Source organism: Phyllobates terribilis, unplaced genomic scaffold (genome assembly GCF_046119375.1).
Source record: "Phyllobates terribilis strain yellow unplaced genomic scaffold, ASM4611937v1 Scaffold_1__5_contigs__length_1240528914, whole genome shotgun sequence".
In the NCBI taxonomy this organism is placed as follows: Eukaryota; Metazoa; Chordata; class Amphibia; order Anura; family Dendrobatidae; genus Phyllobates; species Phyllobates terribilis.
The window spans coordinates 510,824,744-510,845,200 of NW_027362761.1; the positions used below are offsets into that span (position 1 = coordinate 510,824,744).

The following is a 20,457-nucleotide window of genomic DNA, read 5'->3' on the forward strand; positions in this document are numbered from 1 at the left end:
GAGAAGCAGAATCTTAAATAAATCCAGTAAATCACATTGTATGATTTTTACATAATTAATTTGCATTTTATTGCATGAATAAGTATTCGATACAATAGAAAAACAGAACTTAATATTTGGTACAGAAACTTTTGTTTGCTATTACAGAGGTCAGACGTTTCCTGTAGTTATTGACCAAGTTTGCACACACTGCAGCAGGGATTTTGGCCCACTCCTCCATACAGATCATCTCCAGATGTTTCAGGTTTTGGGGTTGTGGCTGGGCAACACTGAGTTTCACTCAGAGTTTCAGGTCCAGGAGCGGCCAGGCCACTCCAGGATCTTGAAATGCTTTTTACAGAGAAACTCCTTAGTTGCCCTGGCTGTGTGTTTTTTCGGATCATCTTACTGAAGGAAGGAGGCTGTTTGACAAAATCTCACGATACATTACCCCATCCACTCTTCCCTTTAATACGGTGCAGTCGTCCTGTCCCCTTTGTAGAACAGCACCCCCAAAGTACGATGTTTCCCCCACCATGCTTCACAGTTGGAGCAGTATTCAAACTGTGAAGCATAGAAAGGTACTGTTGGGGTTGTACTCATCCTTCTTCTTCCTCCAAACATGGCGAGTGGAGTTGATACCAAACAAATCTATTTTGGTTTCATCTGACCATACGACCTTCTCCCATGCCTCTTCTGAATCATCCAGATGGTCATTGGTGAACTTCAAACGGGTCTGAATATGTGCTGGTGTGAGCAGGGGGACCTTGCGTGCCCTGCAGGATTTTAATCCATCACGGCGTAGAGTGTTACTAACGGTAACATTTGAGACTTTGTTCCCAGCTCTATTGAGGTCATTGACCAGGTCCTCCCGTGTAGTTCTGGGCTGATTCCTGACCTTTCTCAGAATCATCCTTACCCCACGAAGCAAAATCTTACATGAAGCCCCAGGCCGAGGAAGATTGATAGTCATCTTGTGTTTCTTCCATATTCTAATAATTGAACAAACAGTTGTTGCCTTCTCACCAAGCTGCTTGCCTATTGTCCTGTAGCCCATTCCAGCCTTGTGCAGGTCTACAATTTTGTTCCTAGTGTATATAGACAGCTCTTTGGTCTTGGCCATGGTGGAGAGGTTGGAGTGTGATTGATTGAATGTGTGGACAGGTGTCTTTTATACAGGTAACAAGTTCATACAGCTGCAATTAATACAGGTAATGAGTGCAGAGTACGAGGGCTTCTTAAAGAAATACTAGCAGGTCTGTGAGCCAGAATAATTCTTGCTGGTTTCTAGGTGATCAAATACTTATTTCATGCAATAAAATGCAATTTAATCATTTAAAACTCATACAATGTAATTTTCTGGTTTTTATTTTTAGATTCTGTTTCTCACAGTTGAAGTGTACCTACAATAAAAATTACAGACCTCTCCACTCTTTTTGTAGGTGGGAAAACTTGCAAAATTGGCAGCGTATCAAATACTTATTTTTCCCACTGTATAACACAATTTATATCAGGGGTCTCAAACACGTGGCCCGCAGGCACCATAGAACCCGATCGCGGCCCGGTCCAGGAGCTGCCGGCAGCTGCGCTTCAGTTCAGTGTATTGCCGTGCAGAGACCGGCTCTCTGCACAGCAATACCAGTGTCAGCCGCTGGTCTATCAGAGGCCAGCAGCTGACATCTGCATCCCAGCGCAGCGGTGTATGAGGTCACTGCCATGCGCAAATGTCAGCTGCTGGCCTCTGATAGGCCGGCGGCTGACACTGGTATTGCTGTGCAGAGAGCCGGTCTCTGCGCGGCAATACACTGAGCTAAAGTGCAGCTGTGGGCGGCTCCTGGACCGGGCTGCGATCATCAAGGGGGCTATGGTGCCTGCGGGCCACAGGTGCAGAAAGGACGGCAAACGAACGGAGGACAGGTGTGAAGAATCTTTTTTTTTCTTCTTTTATATGTGCATGTGAAGAATGGCACAATGGACATTCCTCCAATATGGGAATCTTCCTACAAGATGGGGACCTTCCTACAATATGGGGACCAGGATGGGGACATTCCTCCAATATGGGGACCTTCCTCCAATATGGGGACATTCCTCCAATATGGAGACCTTCCTACAAGATGGGGACCAGGATGGGCACATTACTACAAGATGGGGACCAAGATGGGGACATTACTACAAGATGGGGACCAGGATGGGGACATGCTTACAATATGGGGACCAGGATAGGGACATTCCTACAATATGGCGACCAGGTTGTGGACATTCTTACAATATGGCGACCAGGATGGGGACATTCCTCCAATATGGGGACCTTCCTCCAATATGGGGACATTCCTCCAATATGGAGACCTTCCTACAAGATGGGGACCAGGATGGGCACATTACTACAAGATGGGGACCAAGATGGGGACATTACTACAAGATGGGGACCAGGATGGGGACATGCTTACAATATGGGGACCAGGATAGGGACATTCCTACAATATGGCGACCAGGTTGTGGACATTCTTACAATATGGCGACCAGGATGGGGACATTCCAACAATATGGGGACCAGCATGGGGACATTCCTACAATATGGCGACCAGGATGGGGACATTCTTACAATATGGCGACCAGGATGGGTACATGCTTACAATATGGCGACCAGGATGGGGACATTCTTACAATATGGCGACCAGGATGGGGACATTCTTACAATATGGGGACATTCCTACAAGATGGGGACCAGGATGGGGACAGTCCCACAAGATGGGGACCAGGATGGGGACATTCCTACAATATGGGGACCAGAATGGGGACATTCTTCCAATATGGGGACCTTCCTACAGGATGGGGACATTCCTCCAACATGGGGACCAGGATGGGGACATTCCTACAAGATGGGGACCAGGATGGGGACATTCCTCCAACATGGGGACCAGGATGGGGACATTCCTACAAGATGGGGACATTCCTACAAGATGGGTACATTCCTACAAGATGAGGATATATCTACAATATGGGAACCAGTATGTGACATTACGACAATATGGGGCCCAGGATGGGAGACATTACAACAAGATGGGGACCAGTATGGAATATTACGACAAGATGGGGACAAAGATGGGGGACATTACAAGATGCAGACCAGGGTGGGGCACATTACTACAAGATTTTTGCCAAAAAAAATTCAAAATAAAGCATGAAAAAATATTTTGCCACAAAAAATGCTGTTTTATATATAAACTAAAGTAAACAAAAAAAGTGCATGTTTTATTATCGCCACATCCATAACGACCCAAGCAATAAAAAATAAAATAAAACCGCAAAAATGTTCAAAAAGGTATATAGAAAAAAAAATGGTATCACTAAAAATGTTACTTTGTCCTGCAAAGAATGTGGCCCCCCAAATTATTTTTTTTTCCGCGTGCGGCCCATATACCCAGCTGAGTTTGAGACTCCTGATTTATACTGTTCTTGTAAAGGGAACCTGACGTGGCTGCATGATTTCAGCCAGGTATGTTTGACTCTGAAATCCTGTGGCTTTCCACAGGAAAACATGCTTTAGAAGCCACCGGAGACCAAGATGGGAAGGACACTAGTGGGAAAGGCCAGTCCACGGAAGTTTCTTCCCACCCACTTTCATTGAGTGACCGGTCTCTCCCTGTATGTGTGTATAGGCAGAGACCTGCAAGTCATTGGCAGCGGGCAACAAAAGCCGCAGGGGACTGGCTTTTCCGACTAGTCTCCTGTGTGGCTTGTAAAGTATGTTTTACTCTGAAACGCCGCAACATTTCAGCCTCAAATACACCTGGCTGAGACCATGCAGCCGGTGTCTGATACATGCTGTTCGAATCGGTCAGCACGTAGCAGCTGTCAGGTTCCCTTTAAACTAATTTTTTCCAATGGTACATTTACCGTACGCATGGCAGATTAAAAGTCCGCGGACTAAACTCACAGTTGACTGCCTGACGACCTAGCTTGTCAGAAGTCCAACCTTAAACCCAGTAGGGCCCTAGAATTGGCCCCAGATTTTACAGTTATTAACAAGATGACAAGTCCATAATAAACTGGCTAAATAAAACGTCAGGTTTTTTTTACACTTAAGAAACAGGCTAATATTCAAACATCAGATGACAGGTATGTTCTCTGCAATTGAACAGTGTTAAATATTGGGAACTGGTAAGACCTGAACATTAAAGTGGACCTTTCACCAGATTATACTATACAAACTGCATACGTAATTAAATAGAACTCCTAGACCTGATGAGGCTGGTTTAGTCATTTTGAAAATGTCAGAATGAGTGTTCTGAAACTTTAATTGAATCTCTGCCCACCTACCAAGATTAACAGCTTCCTGCTGCTGCTGAGATCTCACACTGCTCAGTACAAGCTGCAGCTGTCAGTCAGGCTGCATTGGTAGAGACTTTGACCTGAGGTTTTTTGCTGGACTCAGCATACAGAATACAGTTCTTCAGACCTGGATTTTCAAAATAAGTACACCAGTCTCATCAGATGTAAGAGACTTGTTTAATAATGTTGGCAGTTTGTACTGGGAAATCTGGTGAGGGATCCTTTTTAACTACTTACCAACATGCGAGAGGAGAGTCTGGTTCAGAAAAAAAATAACATTTTGAAATGCTGTATTAGGGGAATTCTGAATAATTACATAGGGAACTGTTTGGGTTCTTCAGCTAAAAAGCCAGAGTGGATACCACCAGCACAGAGCATTCATTAATGTGGAGCTCTAGTATGTCAATTCATTACATGGAAAATCCATTGATTTCAGCTGATTATATTTACTCTGTGTTTCAACAGGGAAATTAAAGGGGCTGTCCCATCTCTTCTAGTTATGACATATCCACAGGATATAAGATGCATAATTATTTTAGGTCCCATTGCAGGGATGCACATCCATATTAATTAACTCATTTGTAGGAGAATTCCGTAAATTATTGAGCATGCTAAAACAGATGAATGGAAAGAGACACAAGTGGCCACCTCTCCAGTGACATAATGATGCTCCATTGCCAACATACTGTATTTTTGGGCCAATAAGAGGCACCTTACCATAAGACGCACCCCAGATTTAGAGAACAGAAGATAGGAAAAACATTTTTCCTACTAATTAAAAGGGTAGAATAGAGATGTAATATATCTATTGTTAGCATTTCTCTACACTATGTACTATTCACATATAGCGTCACAGTCCATTCATTAAAGGGGTTGTCCATGTTTGTTGGGGAACATTGCCTGAGCAGAAGGAAGCAAGTGTTTTTCAAGGATAACCTTGTATGCGGCTTGATTCATACGTCCTTTGCAAAGACTAACCTGCCCAATTCCAGCCTTGCTGAAGCATCCCCAGATCATCACCGATCCTCCACCAAATTTCACAGTGGGTGCAAGACACTGAGGCTTGTATGCCTCTCCAGATCTCCGTCTAACCATTAGATGACCAGGTGTTGGGCAAAGCTGAAAATTAGACTCATCAGAGAAGATTACCTTACTCCAGTCCTCTATGGTCCAATCCTTATGGTCTTTGGCAAGCTTCAGCCTGGCTCTCCTTTGCTTCTCATTGATGAAAGGCTTTTTTCTAGCTTTACATGACTTGAGGCCTCTAGGAGCCTGTTACGAACTGTTCTTGCCGTGCACTTCACCCCGCTGCCATTTGCCATTCCTCTTGTAGGTCACTTGATGTCATTCTGCGGTTGCTGAGTGACATTCGAATAAGATGACGGTCATCTCGGTCAGTGGAGAGTCGCTTTCGCCCTCTGCCGGTCTGTAGCGTGCCCATATTGTAATGGTATTGTAAAGGATGGAGGAAACATGACGCTCACTGTATCCCTCTGCTAGTAAAGCCAGAATTGAGCCCTTCTCACTCAAGACTTTTCTTCTCAACTCCTTTGGCATGGTTAAAAGCTATTTTTTCATTCAAAATTACTTTTGGGCTGTTCCTAGCACTTGTTTTGCCATCCAGCTTGTCCTATTGCAAGAGGATTGTGAAGACCACAGCAGTGTTTTTTATACTTTCCCTCATTACATAAGATTTGGTTCCGGTGATCAACTAATCAGAAGCACATTAAGTAGAATGAGGTGGACTTTGGTTGGAATTCAACTGACACTGGAATGGAATGGCTGTCAGACATGTAGAGATGGGGATTTTTAGAAAACAGTGCAGTGGTCTCTTAATTTTTGCCAGAGCTGTATATACATATACACACACACTATACATTATCCCATTTTTAAGTTACTTTCAGGTCATGCGTTCTCCTGGATTACAGAAGCTACTTCCGGACTATAAGACACATTAATTTTTTAGCAAGATTTTTTTCTTGCTAAAAAGTGTGTCTTATAGTCCAAAAAATATGGTGTGTGTGTGTGTGTGTATATATATATATATATATATATATCAGATAGTCAGTGACTATTATATAAATGTGCAAGATGGGAACAAAAGTCCTCATACACATTAGACTAATGTGGGCCAAACCAGCCTATAAGAGTGGGATCGACAGGCAGTCTAATGTGCATAGGATCCTCCTGACTCTCCTCCACCAGGTGATGTAAGGGGTAAGATGCATCTGAAACATCTGATTTTGGACACAATACTTTTGTTCTCCAGGAGAATAGCCACCGCCAGAGAAGCAGCAGCCCTCTAAAAGAACACAGGACCACTCTGCCAAGTGTTTCTGTGTATGGGGGAAATAGCGAGAGCTGGCTGTCTATCAAACAATCATTTGGCCGACAGCTATCATTTATGTATGTGTGGCTTAACTCTTGAACCAAGTGATTCCAGGTTCCCTCACTGTTAATTGTTGGGGACTTCTACAATGGGATCCCATATGAGCAACTCAAAACTGGGGAAAGAATGAAGGTATGATCTGAAGAAGGAGTTGAGAACTGAAAGCGCACAGTGACTATAGATAGTGTGACACATACGATTACCTTCAGAACTTGAACTTGACCCTCCATGGTTATATCGTTTAGGATTTCCAAAAAAGACTGGCAGAGGCTGGCCCCATATATCTGCCAATAAAGAAAGGCGAACCGTTATCTTCAAATTTTACAGTTACTTTAATTTTTCTTGTCTATGAAACAACCTTAATAATCTTCAGAATATTATTCATTCCTGTGATATGAAAAAGAAAACAGCAGTCCCGTTGACAGATGAGATCACATTAATAAAGCACTTTATTAAATCATTGAGTATGCAGTAATATTTTTTACATACATTAGTTTTATTTTGCTTTGTGCCTGTATATATCTGCATTTATTTCCTTTTCAATGTCTCATGTATTATAATTTTAAATGCACAAAAGTAGCAATAAGCAGAATGACTGACAATAAAGCATTTTAATTAAATCTTAATTATATTTTATTACAATTTTCAAACCAATTTTTGCGCTATTAGGGGACATGCAATGTGGCAGCGTAAGACAGTGTACTCTCGGATAATGGTTGGGTTCAGCTATAAACACATTCCTAACACTTTACTATGTATCGTTATTAAAAAAAAAAAAAAAAGATGTTCAGTATATTTAGAAAAGTGTCAAAATGTATGCAGTCCCTCTGTGGCGGATGAGAAGTAGCAAACCTTCATAACCCTACATAAAGACAAATGGGACAGTAATAGAATTAAGAAACATATCAACACAAAAGAGAACAGATCAATGGGTTTGCAGATTACTATTTATTCATATGTAATAAAGCTATTAAAGGAGTATTCTCAAGTTGTTAAATTGCTTTAGTTTGACAGCATGAAAATAATGTTTGTCATTCTATTTCAATTATAGCTTTTTTCTTTCATAGTGTATAACTGGTTTCGATGGAGCTTAGCCACTAGTGCCTACCCAAACTCTGGCAGAGTGTACGCAATAGTTACATTCCAGGAGAGGAGTCAACTCCTGACATCTCAGCCACCTCTCCATCCCACTGATTTCTATACAGGAGTTATCTGCTCAACTCTCTCCTACTCCCTCACAGCTCCCCCCCCCACCCCCACCCCCACCCCCACACACACACACACACACACACACACACACACAAACCCAACCTTGGCACCCAGTATCATGGCTCTCACTGTCTAGAACTGTGTGCTTGTCCAAATCCCTGTTGTTATCTCTAGATATAAATACAGTGATATGAGTATATACCCCAGAACAAACCATTGACAGCTGAATGTGTCACAGCAAATCTTGTACTGGGCTTTATATTTCTACTAATACTACAGCTCTCCTACTCATCAGAACTGTCACTCAAGGAGGAGTGCCTGCCCCATCATAAACCAGGAAATTAGTAGATTGCAGAGATACAGTATCTCACAAAGGTGAGTACACCCAGGGTCGGCGTCAGCACCCGGCGTACCTGGGCAAGTGCCGGGGCCTTGGAAAATCAGAGGGACCCAGCCGCCCACTCACTGTCGGGGCCCGGGCCCACACACCCACCCACCCGCCCACTCACTGTCGGGGCCCGGGCCCACACACCCACCCACCCGCCCACTCACTGTCGGGGCCCGGGCCCACACACCCACCCGCCCACTCACTGTCGGGGCCGGGCCCACACACTGTCGGGGCCGGGCCCACACACCCACCCGCCCACTCACTGTCGGGGCCGGGCCCACACACCCACCCGCCCACTCACTGTCGGGGCCCTGGCCGCTTCCTCGGCACCTGTTCAGGGACGCAGGCGCTGCTTGATTGCCGGCACTTCCCCCAGACATGGCCGCGCGCTGTCCGGCTGTGTCTGCTAGTAATGACACGGCAGGGTCGACGGCACTGCACCTTTAATTGTGCTTGTGTGTCGCTCCTGCCGCGTCATTACTAGCAGACACAGCCGCACAGCGCGCGGCCATGTCTGGGGGAGTGCCGGCAATCAAACACCGTCGGAGCGGAGGTCCTGCACAGATGGGGGGGAGCGGCCCGGACCCGACCGCAAGTGGGCCCCTCTGATGTTCCAGGGCCATGAAGTCTGTGACACGCCGGGGGCCCTGCACTGCCCCATACCCGAGGAGCTGCTGGACAGGACACTGGACCGGGGACAGGTGAGTGAGGCTTTCCCAATCCCCATATTAAAAATATTAGTAATGGGTCTGTGTGAGTGCATGTATGTGAATGTCAGTGTATATGACTGTGTATATATATTTGTCTGTTTTATCTATGTGTATGTCTGTATGTGTACATATGTCTGCGTACCGTGTGCGCGCGCGCATATGTCTGCGTACCGTGTGTGCGCATGCATATGTCTGCGTACCGTGTGTGTGCGCACGCATATGTCTGCGTACCGTGTGTGTGCGTGCATATGTCTGCGTACCGTGTGTGTGCGTGCATATGTCTGCGTACCGTGTGTGCGCGCGCATGTCTGCGTACCGTGTGTGCGTGCATATGTCTGCGTACCGTGTGTGCGTGCATATGTCTGCGTACCGTGTGTGCGTGCATATGTCTGCGTACCGTGTGTGTGCGTGCACATGTCTGCGTACCGTGTGTGCGCGCGCATGTCTGCGTACCGTGTGTGCGTGCATATGTCTGCGTACCGTGTGTGCGTGTGCATATGTCTGCGTATGTGAAGGATGAGGGGGCAGGCTGGGCCATGTGTAATAAATAAATAAATATATATATATATTTATATATTTATTTCTCCGCCGTATCTGTGCATCATGAATCGTGTATGTGTTAAAAGGGCCCACTGAGACTCTTTCGCCCGGGGCCCAGAAAAACCTGGAGCCGGCCCTGAGTACACCCTTCACATTTTTGTAAATATTTTATTATATCTTTTCAAGTGACAACACTGAAGATATGACACTTTGATACAATGCAAAGTAGTCAGTGTATAGCTTATAGAAAAGTGTACTTTTGGTGTGCCCTCTAAATAACTCAACATACAGCCATTAATGTCTAAACCACTGGCAACAAAAGTGAATACACCCCTAAGTGAAAATGGCCAAATTATGTTCAAAGTGTCAATATTTTGTATTGCCACCATTATTTTCAAGCACTGCCTTAACTATCTTGGCCATGGAGTTCACTCGAGCTTCACAGGTTGCCACTGGAATCCGCTTCACTCTTCCATGACAACATCACGGAGCTGGAGGATGTTAGAGACCTTGCGCTCCTGCACCTTCCGTTTGAGGATGCCCCACAGATGCTCAATAGGGTTTAGGTCTGGAGACATGCTTGGCCAGTCCAGCACCTTTAGCCTCAGTTTCTTCAGCAAGGCAGTGGTCGTCTTGGAGGTGAGTTTGGGGTTGTTATCATGCTTGAATACTGCTCTGCGGCCCAGTATCCAAAGGGAGGGGATCATGCTCTGCTTCAGTATGTCACAGTAAATGTTGGCATTCATGGTTCCCTCTATGAACTGTAACTCCCCACAGCCAGCAGCAATCATGCAGCCCCAAACCATAACACTCCCACCACCATGCTTGACTGTAGGCAAGACACACTTGTCTTTGTACTCCTCACCTGGTTGCCACCACACGTGCTTGACACCATCTGAACCAAATAAGTTTATCTTGGTGTCATCAGACCACAGGACATGGTTCCAGTAATCCATGTCCTTAGTCTTCTTGTCTTCAGCAATGTGTTTGCGGGCTTTCTAGAGCATCATCTTTAGAAGAGGCATCCTTCTGGGACGACAGCCATGCAGACCAATTTGATGCGGTGTGTGGCATATGGTCAGAGCACTGAGAGGTGGACCCTCCACCCCTTTAACCTCTGCAGCAATGTGTATGATCTGAGCACTGACAGGTGGACCCTCCACCCCTTTAACCTCTGCAGCAATGCTGGCAGCACTCATACGTCTATTTTGAAAAGATGACCTCTGGATATGATGCTGAGCACGTGCACTCAACTTCTTTGGTCAACCATGGCGAGGCCTCTACTGAGTGGAACCTGTCTTGTTAAACTGCTGTACGGTCTTGGCCACCGTGCTGCAGCTCGGGTTCAGGGTGTTGACAATCTTCTTATAGCCTAGGCCATCTTTATGTAGAGCAACAATTCTTTTTTTCAAATCCCCAGAGAGTTCTTTACCATGGGGCGCCATGCTGAACTTCCAGTGACCAGTATGAGAAAGTGTGAGAGCGATAAAACTAAATTTTACACACCTGCTCCCCATTCACACCTGAGACCATGTGACACTAATGAGTCACATGACACTGAGGAGGGACAACGGCTGATTGGGCACAATTTAGCCATTTTCACTTAGGGGTGTACTTACTTTTGTTGCCAGTGGTTTAGACATTAATGGCTGTGTGATGAGTTAAAGTACTTAGCACCAAATTTACACTGTTATACAAGCTGTACACTGACTACTTTACATTGTATCAAAGGGTCATATCTTCAGTGTTGTCTCATGAAAAGATGTAATAAAATATTGACATAAATGTGAGGGGTGTACTCAGTTTTGTGACATACTGTATGAGCAGCTCCAGAGACAACTTGAGAATAACCTTTTAAATACAAGTTAAATCAGTGAACTTTTGATAGTAAAGATCAGAAGACAAAACTCAAAAAAAATATATAGATTTGCACTATATACAAAGAAAATTAGACTGGGTCTACTTGAAAACGTCTTGGAGAAGGGCTTTCAAATTTAGGTTTAGCTAGCTGCAATCCAAAATATTTTTTTGCGTTTGATACAGGTCTCCCCTTTAGTCTAGGCTTTAAAGGGAATCTATCAGTAGGATTTCACACCCTAAAATGTTTATATGTGCATATATTCTGTCAAAGAGAAGTCCAGGAATACCTTTACATGGCCAGTCCGTTCCTCCATTGCTGAGAAATCAGCGTTTGTACTAATATGCAAATGAGGATGAAGGGCTATTTGGAGATCTGAAGCATCTGTCACTCCAGCTCTATTCCTCACCCAGAGCCACCTCCTCCCGCTTGACTGACAGCCTTACTTCAGGCAGAGGAGCTGTCAGTCATGCAGGAGGAGGTGGCACAGGGAGAGGAATAGAGCTGGAGTGACAGAGGCTGCAGATCTTCAAAAAACTCTTCAACCTCATTTGGATATCAATTCATACGCTGATTTCTGGGTAACGTAGGAATGAACTTTCCATGCAAAGGTATGGCTGGACTTGTATTTGAAAAAGGAAGATGGGCATGTAAACAGATAACAGCTTCTCTTAAAATGGACGTCCATTTAAACGCCTTTAATTGACATATAGGGCTCTGCTCCATCAGTAACTCTTTAACTGCCTGATGACTACAGCTTACTTTCTCCAACATGAGCAGTTCATCATACATGATTCAATTTATTGCATTCGCCGCTCTGACGACCAAGAAATCTCATTTATTACTTGTCATAGATTTAATACTTCACTAGGTTTTTTTTTTCTGTAATGGCTTCTATTTCTTAAGACTACAAAGCAAAGAGCAAAGCAGCATAAAAAACGAATGGCACCAATAAATACGATTTTACACGCTGCACGAGAAGGAATGGATATTTAAGAAGCATTGTGAATTTAAGCGATATCAGACATAATAATTCTCCGGCGTGTTTTGCCCCTTCTGGCACAGACTGAATTGTATAAATGTCAAATGCCAAAACATAAGCGCTCATCAATCATTGTAAAACAGCGACAAGCGTTATGTGTGTTGGCGAATAATTTGAAAATTATAAGAAAACTGTGTTTACATCGTTCACCTGTGGCCTCTATTTTATTCTGCAAGATCCCAGTGTCATTTTTATATGCTTTCAACTTGTCTTTCAGTAACAGCATGAAGGTTTATTAACACCATTACCGCTACTATTTGGGCAATATAGATTGTGCACAAAAAGGCAAAGAAACCGGGTTACAGGGCAACGGAAACATCGTACCTGCAGAAACTCCGAGGAAACAAAGAACATGTAAGCGTTGATGATCTTGAAGCAAATGCGCAGGTTTTCCGAACTTAATTCTAGGAGGAAAACATATTGTGAATTGTTAAAATGAAGATCGATAAGAAAACAATTCTGACCATTAGACTTCATTTACATTTCATACTAGAAAAAAAAGTATCATTTTCAACAGTGTGCTTGATCCTTTTTTATCCATTTTTGGTCTTTATATCCATTTTGATCATCAGTGTGGAATCCGTTTTATTTGCTAGCAAAAATAAAAAAATTCCAAGCTTCTACAATATATTGAGTAAAAAACGGATGGCACACTCAAATGCTATTAATTTTTTTCACACCCATTCACTTGAATGGCGAATTTCATCTGCAAATCAAAATGGAAAGGTTTCGGGTTTGAATCATTTTTTTTTTTAATTTGTCTGCTAAAAAAACACGAATGTGTGAACAGCCTCATAGACTATAATGGGTGCTTGTTCTATTCGTAAAAAAAAACATGGATAAAACATAAAACTGGATGTCTGAATGAGGCCATAATCTGTATATAAAAGAAAAAAAATAGTGTATAAAAATGCATAAACTAATTGTAAGACAACAGATAAAAGACATGCATTTTCTAAAAACTACCTGTATGAGGCTACATTCCCACTATGAGCTTTTGGTGAGTTTATCACGCTGAGCAGTTTCGAAGAGGAAAAAACGCAGCATTTAACAGTTCCAGCAAAGTGGATGGGATTTATAGAAATCTCCTGCCCTCTGTGCTTTTTTTTTTTTTTTTTACTTGCGGTGCATGTTTCACATCCAAAACACGCCAATTTCTCTTACGGGTACACTGAGTTTTCAGTGCGGAGACAAAAGCCGCAGCATAAAAACAAACACCAAAAAAAAAGCATGAAAAAAAAAAAAGGCACACAAAATCGTCATGAACAAACGCAGGTAACCTAATTTACAAAATAGGTGCAGAACTTCTGCAACATCAAAAACTCACCAAAAGCTCATGGTGGGAATGTAGCCTTACACAGTTTTAACTACTGTATTAATAAAATTCAGAGTTATTGGAGGTAGATTTCCTTTCAGACCCCCCTCTCTTATCTAGAATAAGGACATCTCTAGCTATGATGGACTTGGCACATTCTCATGGATAGCCCCGGGCTTGGAAACGTTGAGTTCAGAGAGCCCTGGGCTTTACAATTAAAGAGTTGTGTCCTCACGATTGCATCCCTGAAGGCGTTAGCACATGGATTTTTCTCTGTATAGCGCCAGCAGCTGTTTTGAGTGGTATACATTGCTCACAGATTCCTTTTAGCCCTTTATTTTACAATTTTGGGACCTTGAACATGGAAATGATTGTAGCATAACATGTTGACCATTTTTAGTTATCTCTTTGTTTGGGCCGCATGATTGTGGTGCTGTGACGGATTTTTGCCTTATGGAACAATCCAAATATGAATTGCATTTTTGTTTTTTACTTGGGTAAAACAAAGGCGATCTCTCCCGCCACCAAACAAATCTTATCAAAATTTCTGATACTGCTAACATTTGCTTAGTCACATAACATTAACTTAAGGCTCTTGTACATGGCCGGATTACAACTCTGTACAATCTCCGAGTCGTAGGAAGTAGGGATGAGCGGACCCGAAGTTCGGGTTCGACCGAGATTTAGTCGGTTTCGGTACCCAAACTTGAACCAGAACATCTCTCTCCTCTTCTCTTTCTCTCTTTAGAAATGAATTGTCCTCCACAATGATTGATTGTAGGGGGGGAGTCAATATAGTGCCATACAGCGACACATAGCGTTCTAACATGGAAGCATAGTCGCGTGCCAGTTGTGAGCATGACACCTTACAAGTTGCTCATTACAAAAGGGGCCAGTGGACGGACGGGGGGACAAGATTTCATATTTTGGGAGGAACCGTAGATAAAGATGTAATAACTGTATGAGAAAGATTTCCCAGTTATGTAGATGTAAAGGTCATATGAAGCACAGACTGCGGGCCTGGAAATGACGGCGATTCATCTTCTGCTTTCATTTATATTCGCCTAAATGAATAAAGGGCTATAAGAAAAAAATAGAAAAAAAGAAGAACTATATAAAAAAAACTATAAAAGCAAAAAAGAAGCAAATAAAGAAGCCTGACTCTACCTCCCTACTAACGGGAGTCCAGCTGCTAGTCTACCGCCAGGAGCAGTAGTTCTACAAAGCTTTCATTCTCTCATGCTTAAGATCTATATTACAGATTTTCATGCTTTATATTGGCGTCTGCATTCATCAAATTCTTTTACTAAAAATAGAAAAAAAATATGTTTGTAGCATCCCAGGGTTAGCTCACAGAATCAACTGCAAATATCCAGAATCAATCTATATTGCCTTTTCATCCTGCCTCGCTGCTGTAGGGCTAAGAGGAGTTCAATAGTGCTGAAAATGCTCTATATTACCCGGCATTATCGATGGGTATAAATGAAATATTTTCCATTCTTCAATTATACAAGTTGCACATGGAGACACTAATAAAAGGTTTAAAAAATACAGAAAAGGCTGCCAGCGTGTACTGCCATAACACACACAATAAAAGTCTGGAGACCCCTACACCATATACACTGCTCAAAAAAATAAAGGGAACACTTACAACACAATGTAACTCCAAGTCAATCACACTTCTGTGAAATTAAACTGTCCTATGAAGCAACACAGACTGTGAATCAATTTCTCCTGCTGTTGTGCAAATGGAACAGACAACAGGTAGAAATGATCGGCAATTAGCAAGACACCCCCTATAAAAGGAGTGGCTCTGCAGGTGGTGACCTCAGGCCAGTTCTCTGTTCTCATCTTTTTGGCTGTTATTTTTGGTCACTTTTGCATTTTGTCATTGCTCTCACCCCTAGAGGTACAGTAGCATGAGGCGGTGTCTACAGTACAACCCACAGAAGTTGCTCAGGTAGTGCAGCTCATCCAGGATGGCACATCAATGAGAGCTGTGGCAAGAAGGGTAGCTGTGTCTGTCAGCAGTGTCCAGCGCATGGAGCAGATACTTTACCAGGAGACAGCCAGTACACCAGGAGATCTGGAGGGGGCCCGTAGGAGGGCAACAACCCAGCAGCAGGACAGCTACTTTCTCCTTTGTGCAAGGAAGAATAGGAGGAGCACTGCCAGAGCCCTGCAAAATGACCTCCAGCAGGCCACTAACATCCATAGGTCTGCTCAAACTGTCAGAAACAGACTCTATGAGGGTGTTATGAGGGCCTGACGTCCACAAGTAGGTGCTGTGCTTACAGCCCAACACCGTGTAAGACGATTGGCATTTGCCAGAGAACACCAAGATTGGCAGATTCCACAATGCCGCCCTGTGTCCTTCACAGATGAGAGCAGGTTCACAGTGAGCCCATGTGACAGATTTGACAGTCTGGAGACGCCGTGGAGAACGTTTTGTTGCCTGCAACATCCTCTAGCATGACCAGTTTGGCAGTGGGTCACTAATTGTGTGGGGAGGCATTTCTTTACTAGCCAGAGGTACCGGGATGAGATCTTCAGACCCATTGTGAGACCATATGCAGGTGCAGTGGGCCGTGGGTTCCTTCTGATGCATGACAATGCTAGGCCTCATGCGGCTGAAGTGTGTCAGCAGTTCCTTCATGATGAAGGCATTGATGCTTGGCCTGCCTGTTCCCCAGACCTGAATCCAATCGAGAACATCTGGGACATCATGTCTCGTTCCATCCACCAACGCCACGCATTACACCACAGACTGTCCAGGAGTTGACTGATGCTTTAATCCACGTCTGGGAAAAGATACCTCAGGAGAACATCCGCCACTTCATCAGGAGCAGGCCCAGGCATTGTAGGGAGGTCATAAATGCAGGTGGAGGGCACACACGCTACTGAGTATCATTTCCTTGTCTTGAGGCATTTCCACTGAAGTTGGATCAGCCTGTAATTTGCTTTTACACTTTGATTTAGAGTATCATTCCAAATCCAGACCTCCATGGGATATTCATTTTGATTTACATCGATCATTTTTATTTTTTATTATTCTCAACGAATTCCACTATGTAATGAATAAATATTTGCAACTAGAATATTTCATTCAGTAATATCTAAGATGTGGTAATTTTGTGTTCTCTTTATTTTTTGAGCAGTGTAAATAAGATAGTAGGTGGTCACATTCAGTCCGTCATGAGAAAAGACCACTGTGTCGATTGGAGTGTGGAGAACATGTTTAAAGGGGTTTCGGGAATTTTAAATAAAAAGTCCATAAAAAATTGGTATTAAAATAAAGAAGTAACCAGTTTAGTTCCTCGCTGGTTCCAGTGCTGTTTTGTCAATGGACTGCACCAATCTTGGCAAACATGACTGTTTCAGTCGATCAATGATCAAGTGCTATACATGTTGGGATCAGTGGCCATACGCGCATGGGTGATAAATACTGGAAAGCCCCATTCAGTAAAGTATTGTATAGCAAAAGTAACAGAAGAGAGGTGGAGCCAACAGGCTGTTATATAAAAAACGGGGCAGATATGGGTTTCAAATGATTTGGAAAAAGCTGTAAATGCATATTCATTTGTGTAGAACAAAATGGAAAAGTTAAAAACTTTGTTCAAAAGTTAAATCCAAGTAAGGTCAAATCTTTCCCACAAGCCTCCTTAAAGTATATGGATATTGGGACTGCCATTCCGGAATACTCAACGTGACCATGTATTACATATTGCCCACATGTAGGAACCTACAGACAGCTCCATCTCTCACCTCCCTAAAGTCCCGCATACACTTTAGATAGCTGTCAGATGAATAATCGTTTCGCCAAATGCCATCTCCCCAATCCCCGCACACACAGGCTCAGCCGAGCGCTCCTGTGTCTTCTGTGACAGAGCCACTCTCAAATTCTGGTAGAGGCTCATCTTGGCTCCAAACAAAAGAATCAACTGTTAAAATCCTGATGATGTCGGGCGAGAGTGAAGAGGCGCCCAAACACCATATACAGTTGGCCGATCAAGCAACTAGTCAATTGCACATGGAGGTCTTTATATATCACAGAGGAGCACTGATTGTTTGCTCACAAATGCACTAAAGGAAATGGCTCATTAAACACCTCCTTGATCATTATCTGACACAGTTGATTATTAAAAAAGAAAAACTTTAATTTTTCGCCTAAATTTTGCCCTGCTTACTGCCAGCCTGAAGTTAAAGGAGGTCTTCCAGTTAAAAGCAATACTTAAATCTGCCTAAGTTATGCAACCTATTAATATAGTTCACGTCTGAAAATAGCCCAGATCTTCCGCAACAAGCATCAGTCATGGGTCCAGGCGGGTTTACCTGTTGGCACCCTATAAAGGTCAGAACAAGAAGAATCATTAAAACGAATAATAAAAACATCCAGACAACTGTTTATGGGAATTTGGCTGCCATATTACATTGCAAAAGGGTTACCAACCAGGTCTCCTAGTCTCAAACTCAAAAATCTCCATGGCTCAGCAGCATTTAAGGACCACTCAAGTGTTTTTTGCAGGGCTGTGGAGTCGGAGTCAGTATAAAATGGACCAACTCCGACTCCTAAAATATATAATAAACTGGGTATAGTAGTACAATGCAGTTTGTGGGGAATATTTTTTCATAAGAATTTGGGAAAGTTCTGAAATGTCCTATAAATGTCTGTCCTATTCCTGATCTAAGGGTCTAGACTTTTAGCTGAGATGAATCTGTGCTACATTAAATTTATCACTTAAACATGAGCCATGTATGAGGGAGTCGGAGTCGTGGAAATCGAGGAGTCGGAGGTTTGGCTTACCGACTCCACAGCCCTGTTTTTTTTGCACCTTTATTTAGCAATTAGTAATATGCGTGCAGTGAGTGCAGTAAAATACTTACTTGTTGCTGTCTTCTGCCATTTGTAGCCCTGCTCCAGTCCTCTCCTGGACCACGTGACCACAATTGTGACCTGCCGGCTCACACAGCGTCTTCACTTTCTCAATGAGATTCAAACGAGGCTAGTGAGGGGTCATGTGATGGAGAAGAGGACCGGAACAGCGCTGGAAACGGCAGAAGACAGCGATGAGTAAGTACTTTAACACACTCACTACACTTTATTGCCAACAGAGTGGGCAATAAAAAAATGCCATAGTGGGAGTGGATCTTTAAGGAGTGAAGCAGTGCACATTTGTCTTTAAATGGAACTTGTCACATTGTACATGCAGCCCGATCTGTGTGCACCATAGTATAAAAAGAGGAAGCTGAATGATATATAGGTTTATTGGAAAAGACTCAGTATAAGGGTTCGTGCACACCAGCGTAGATTCTATCAAGCGAGAGAACAGGACAGATTATGATAATGACACTTGGCTCAAGCTCTGTTAGAGTGTGATCAGAGTGCCATCTTCCTATGATCCGATTCTCTTGTATGAGAGAATCCTATCAGTTATGGAGAAGATGGAGAACTTAATTTCTACACCTTCTCCATTGTCTAAGTCCTCGGATGTCATCTAAGTGCAGTCCGATGTTTCAGACGCACCCATAGTCTTCTATGGGTGCGCGTGGTACGATTTGTGAAGTCACTCACACTCACAGCATGCTGCAAATGTTCTCTCATGTCGAATCGGCATGAGAAAAAAATGGCTGATCTGCACTGCCCCTTAGCATAACATTGGGCCGAGTGCTATGCAATAAAACGTCGGATAGCACTCATCCAAGTTATACGCTAGTGTGAGCGAGCCCTCACTTGTATTTTATTCATTGAAATGCCTGGTGTTTGTATTCATATGAGTCCAGTGGGTGGACCTACTGAAAAGACTGTCAATCACTGAATAGGACCGCCCACTGGACTCTTATGCAAACAAACACCAGGGATTTCAATGAATAAAATGCAAGTTTTTTGAAACTTTTCCCACAAAAATGTACATCATCCTGATCAGCTCCACCCTGCCTGCAGATCAGATACCATTTTCAACATGAAAGGTTCCCTTTAAACAGACAGGGGATTCAATGTGGAAAACTCCATGTAAGCACAATTAGGTGACCCACTCAGCTTTACACATATATACCCATAAACATATATACCCATCAGAGGATGTCCACTAACGGACTTCTATCAATTTTTTAAAGGAAAGTCGTACATCTTGAGTCCAGTTGTTTGGATCACCACATATTGTAGTGACACAACTGTCCGACTTTCCTTTTTGGGCAGGTCATAGGAGGCCAATAAAGTCACAGTCTGTAGACCACTGTTCCCCAACTATGGTACTCAAGAGCCACCAACAGGTCACGTTTTCAGGATTTCCTTGGTATTGCCCAGGTGATGGAATTATTGCCTAAGAAAATCCTGAAAACGTGACCTGTTGGTGGCTCTTGAGGGCCAGAGTTGGGGAACAGTGGTCTACAGACTGTCCTAGAACGTTTTGAGCGGGCTTCTGCACCCCCATCCATCATCAGCAATACAGTAATAGCAAAGTCACACTTCAAGTAAAGGGAAAAAAAGGGAAAGAAAAATGAATAATTTCCACAACAGAGGATTTTAATTGAGAGATAATTACTAATAAGAAATGGTGTCAGCTTCTAAGATAATCTCCATATTACTGCAAGGTTCCATGGCTATTACCGCTGCTTTATGTTATACAAAGGAAATTGATGGTATCTGGAAATAGGATTCTTTACTTCTAAAATGAGTTTTACCTTAGAAGCTGTCA

At 43.2% G+C, this 20,457-nt stretch overlaps 1 protein-coding gene across 1 annotated transcript in view; it reads right to left on the reverse strand.

Moving 5' to 3' along the window:
* Positions 1-20,457, reverse strand: part of IPO11 (importin 11) — a 590,907-nt gene that overhangs the window by 234,294 nt on the left and 336,156 nt on the right. The window contains exons 22-23 of the mRNA XM_073680251.1: positions 12,772-12,851; positions 6,904-6,984 (exon numbers count right to left, since the gene is read on the reverse strand). Coding sequence (XP_073536352.1) covers positions 6,904-6,984; positions 12,772-12,851 — 161 coding nt within the window. The remainder of the gene's footprint in view (positions 1-6,903; positions 6,985-12,771; positions 12,852-20,457) is intronic.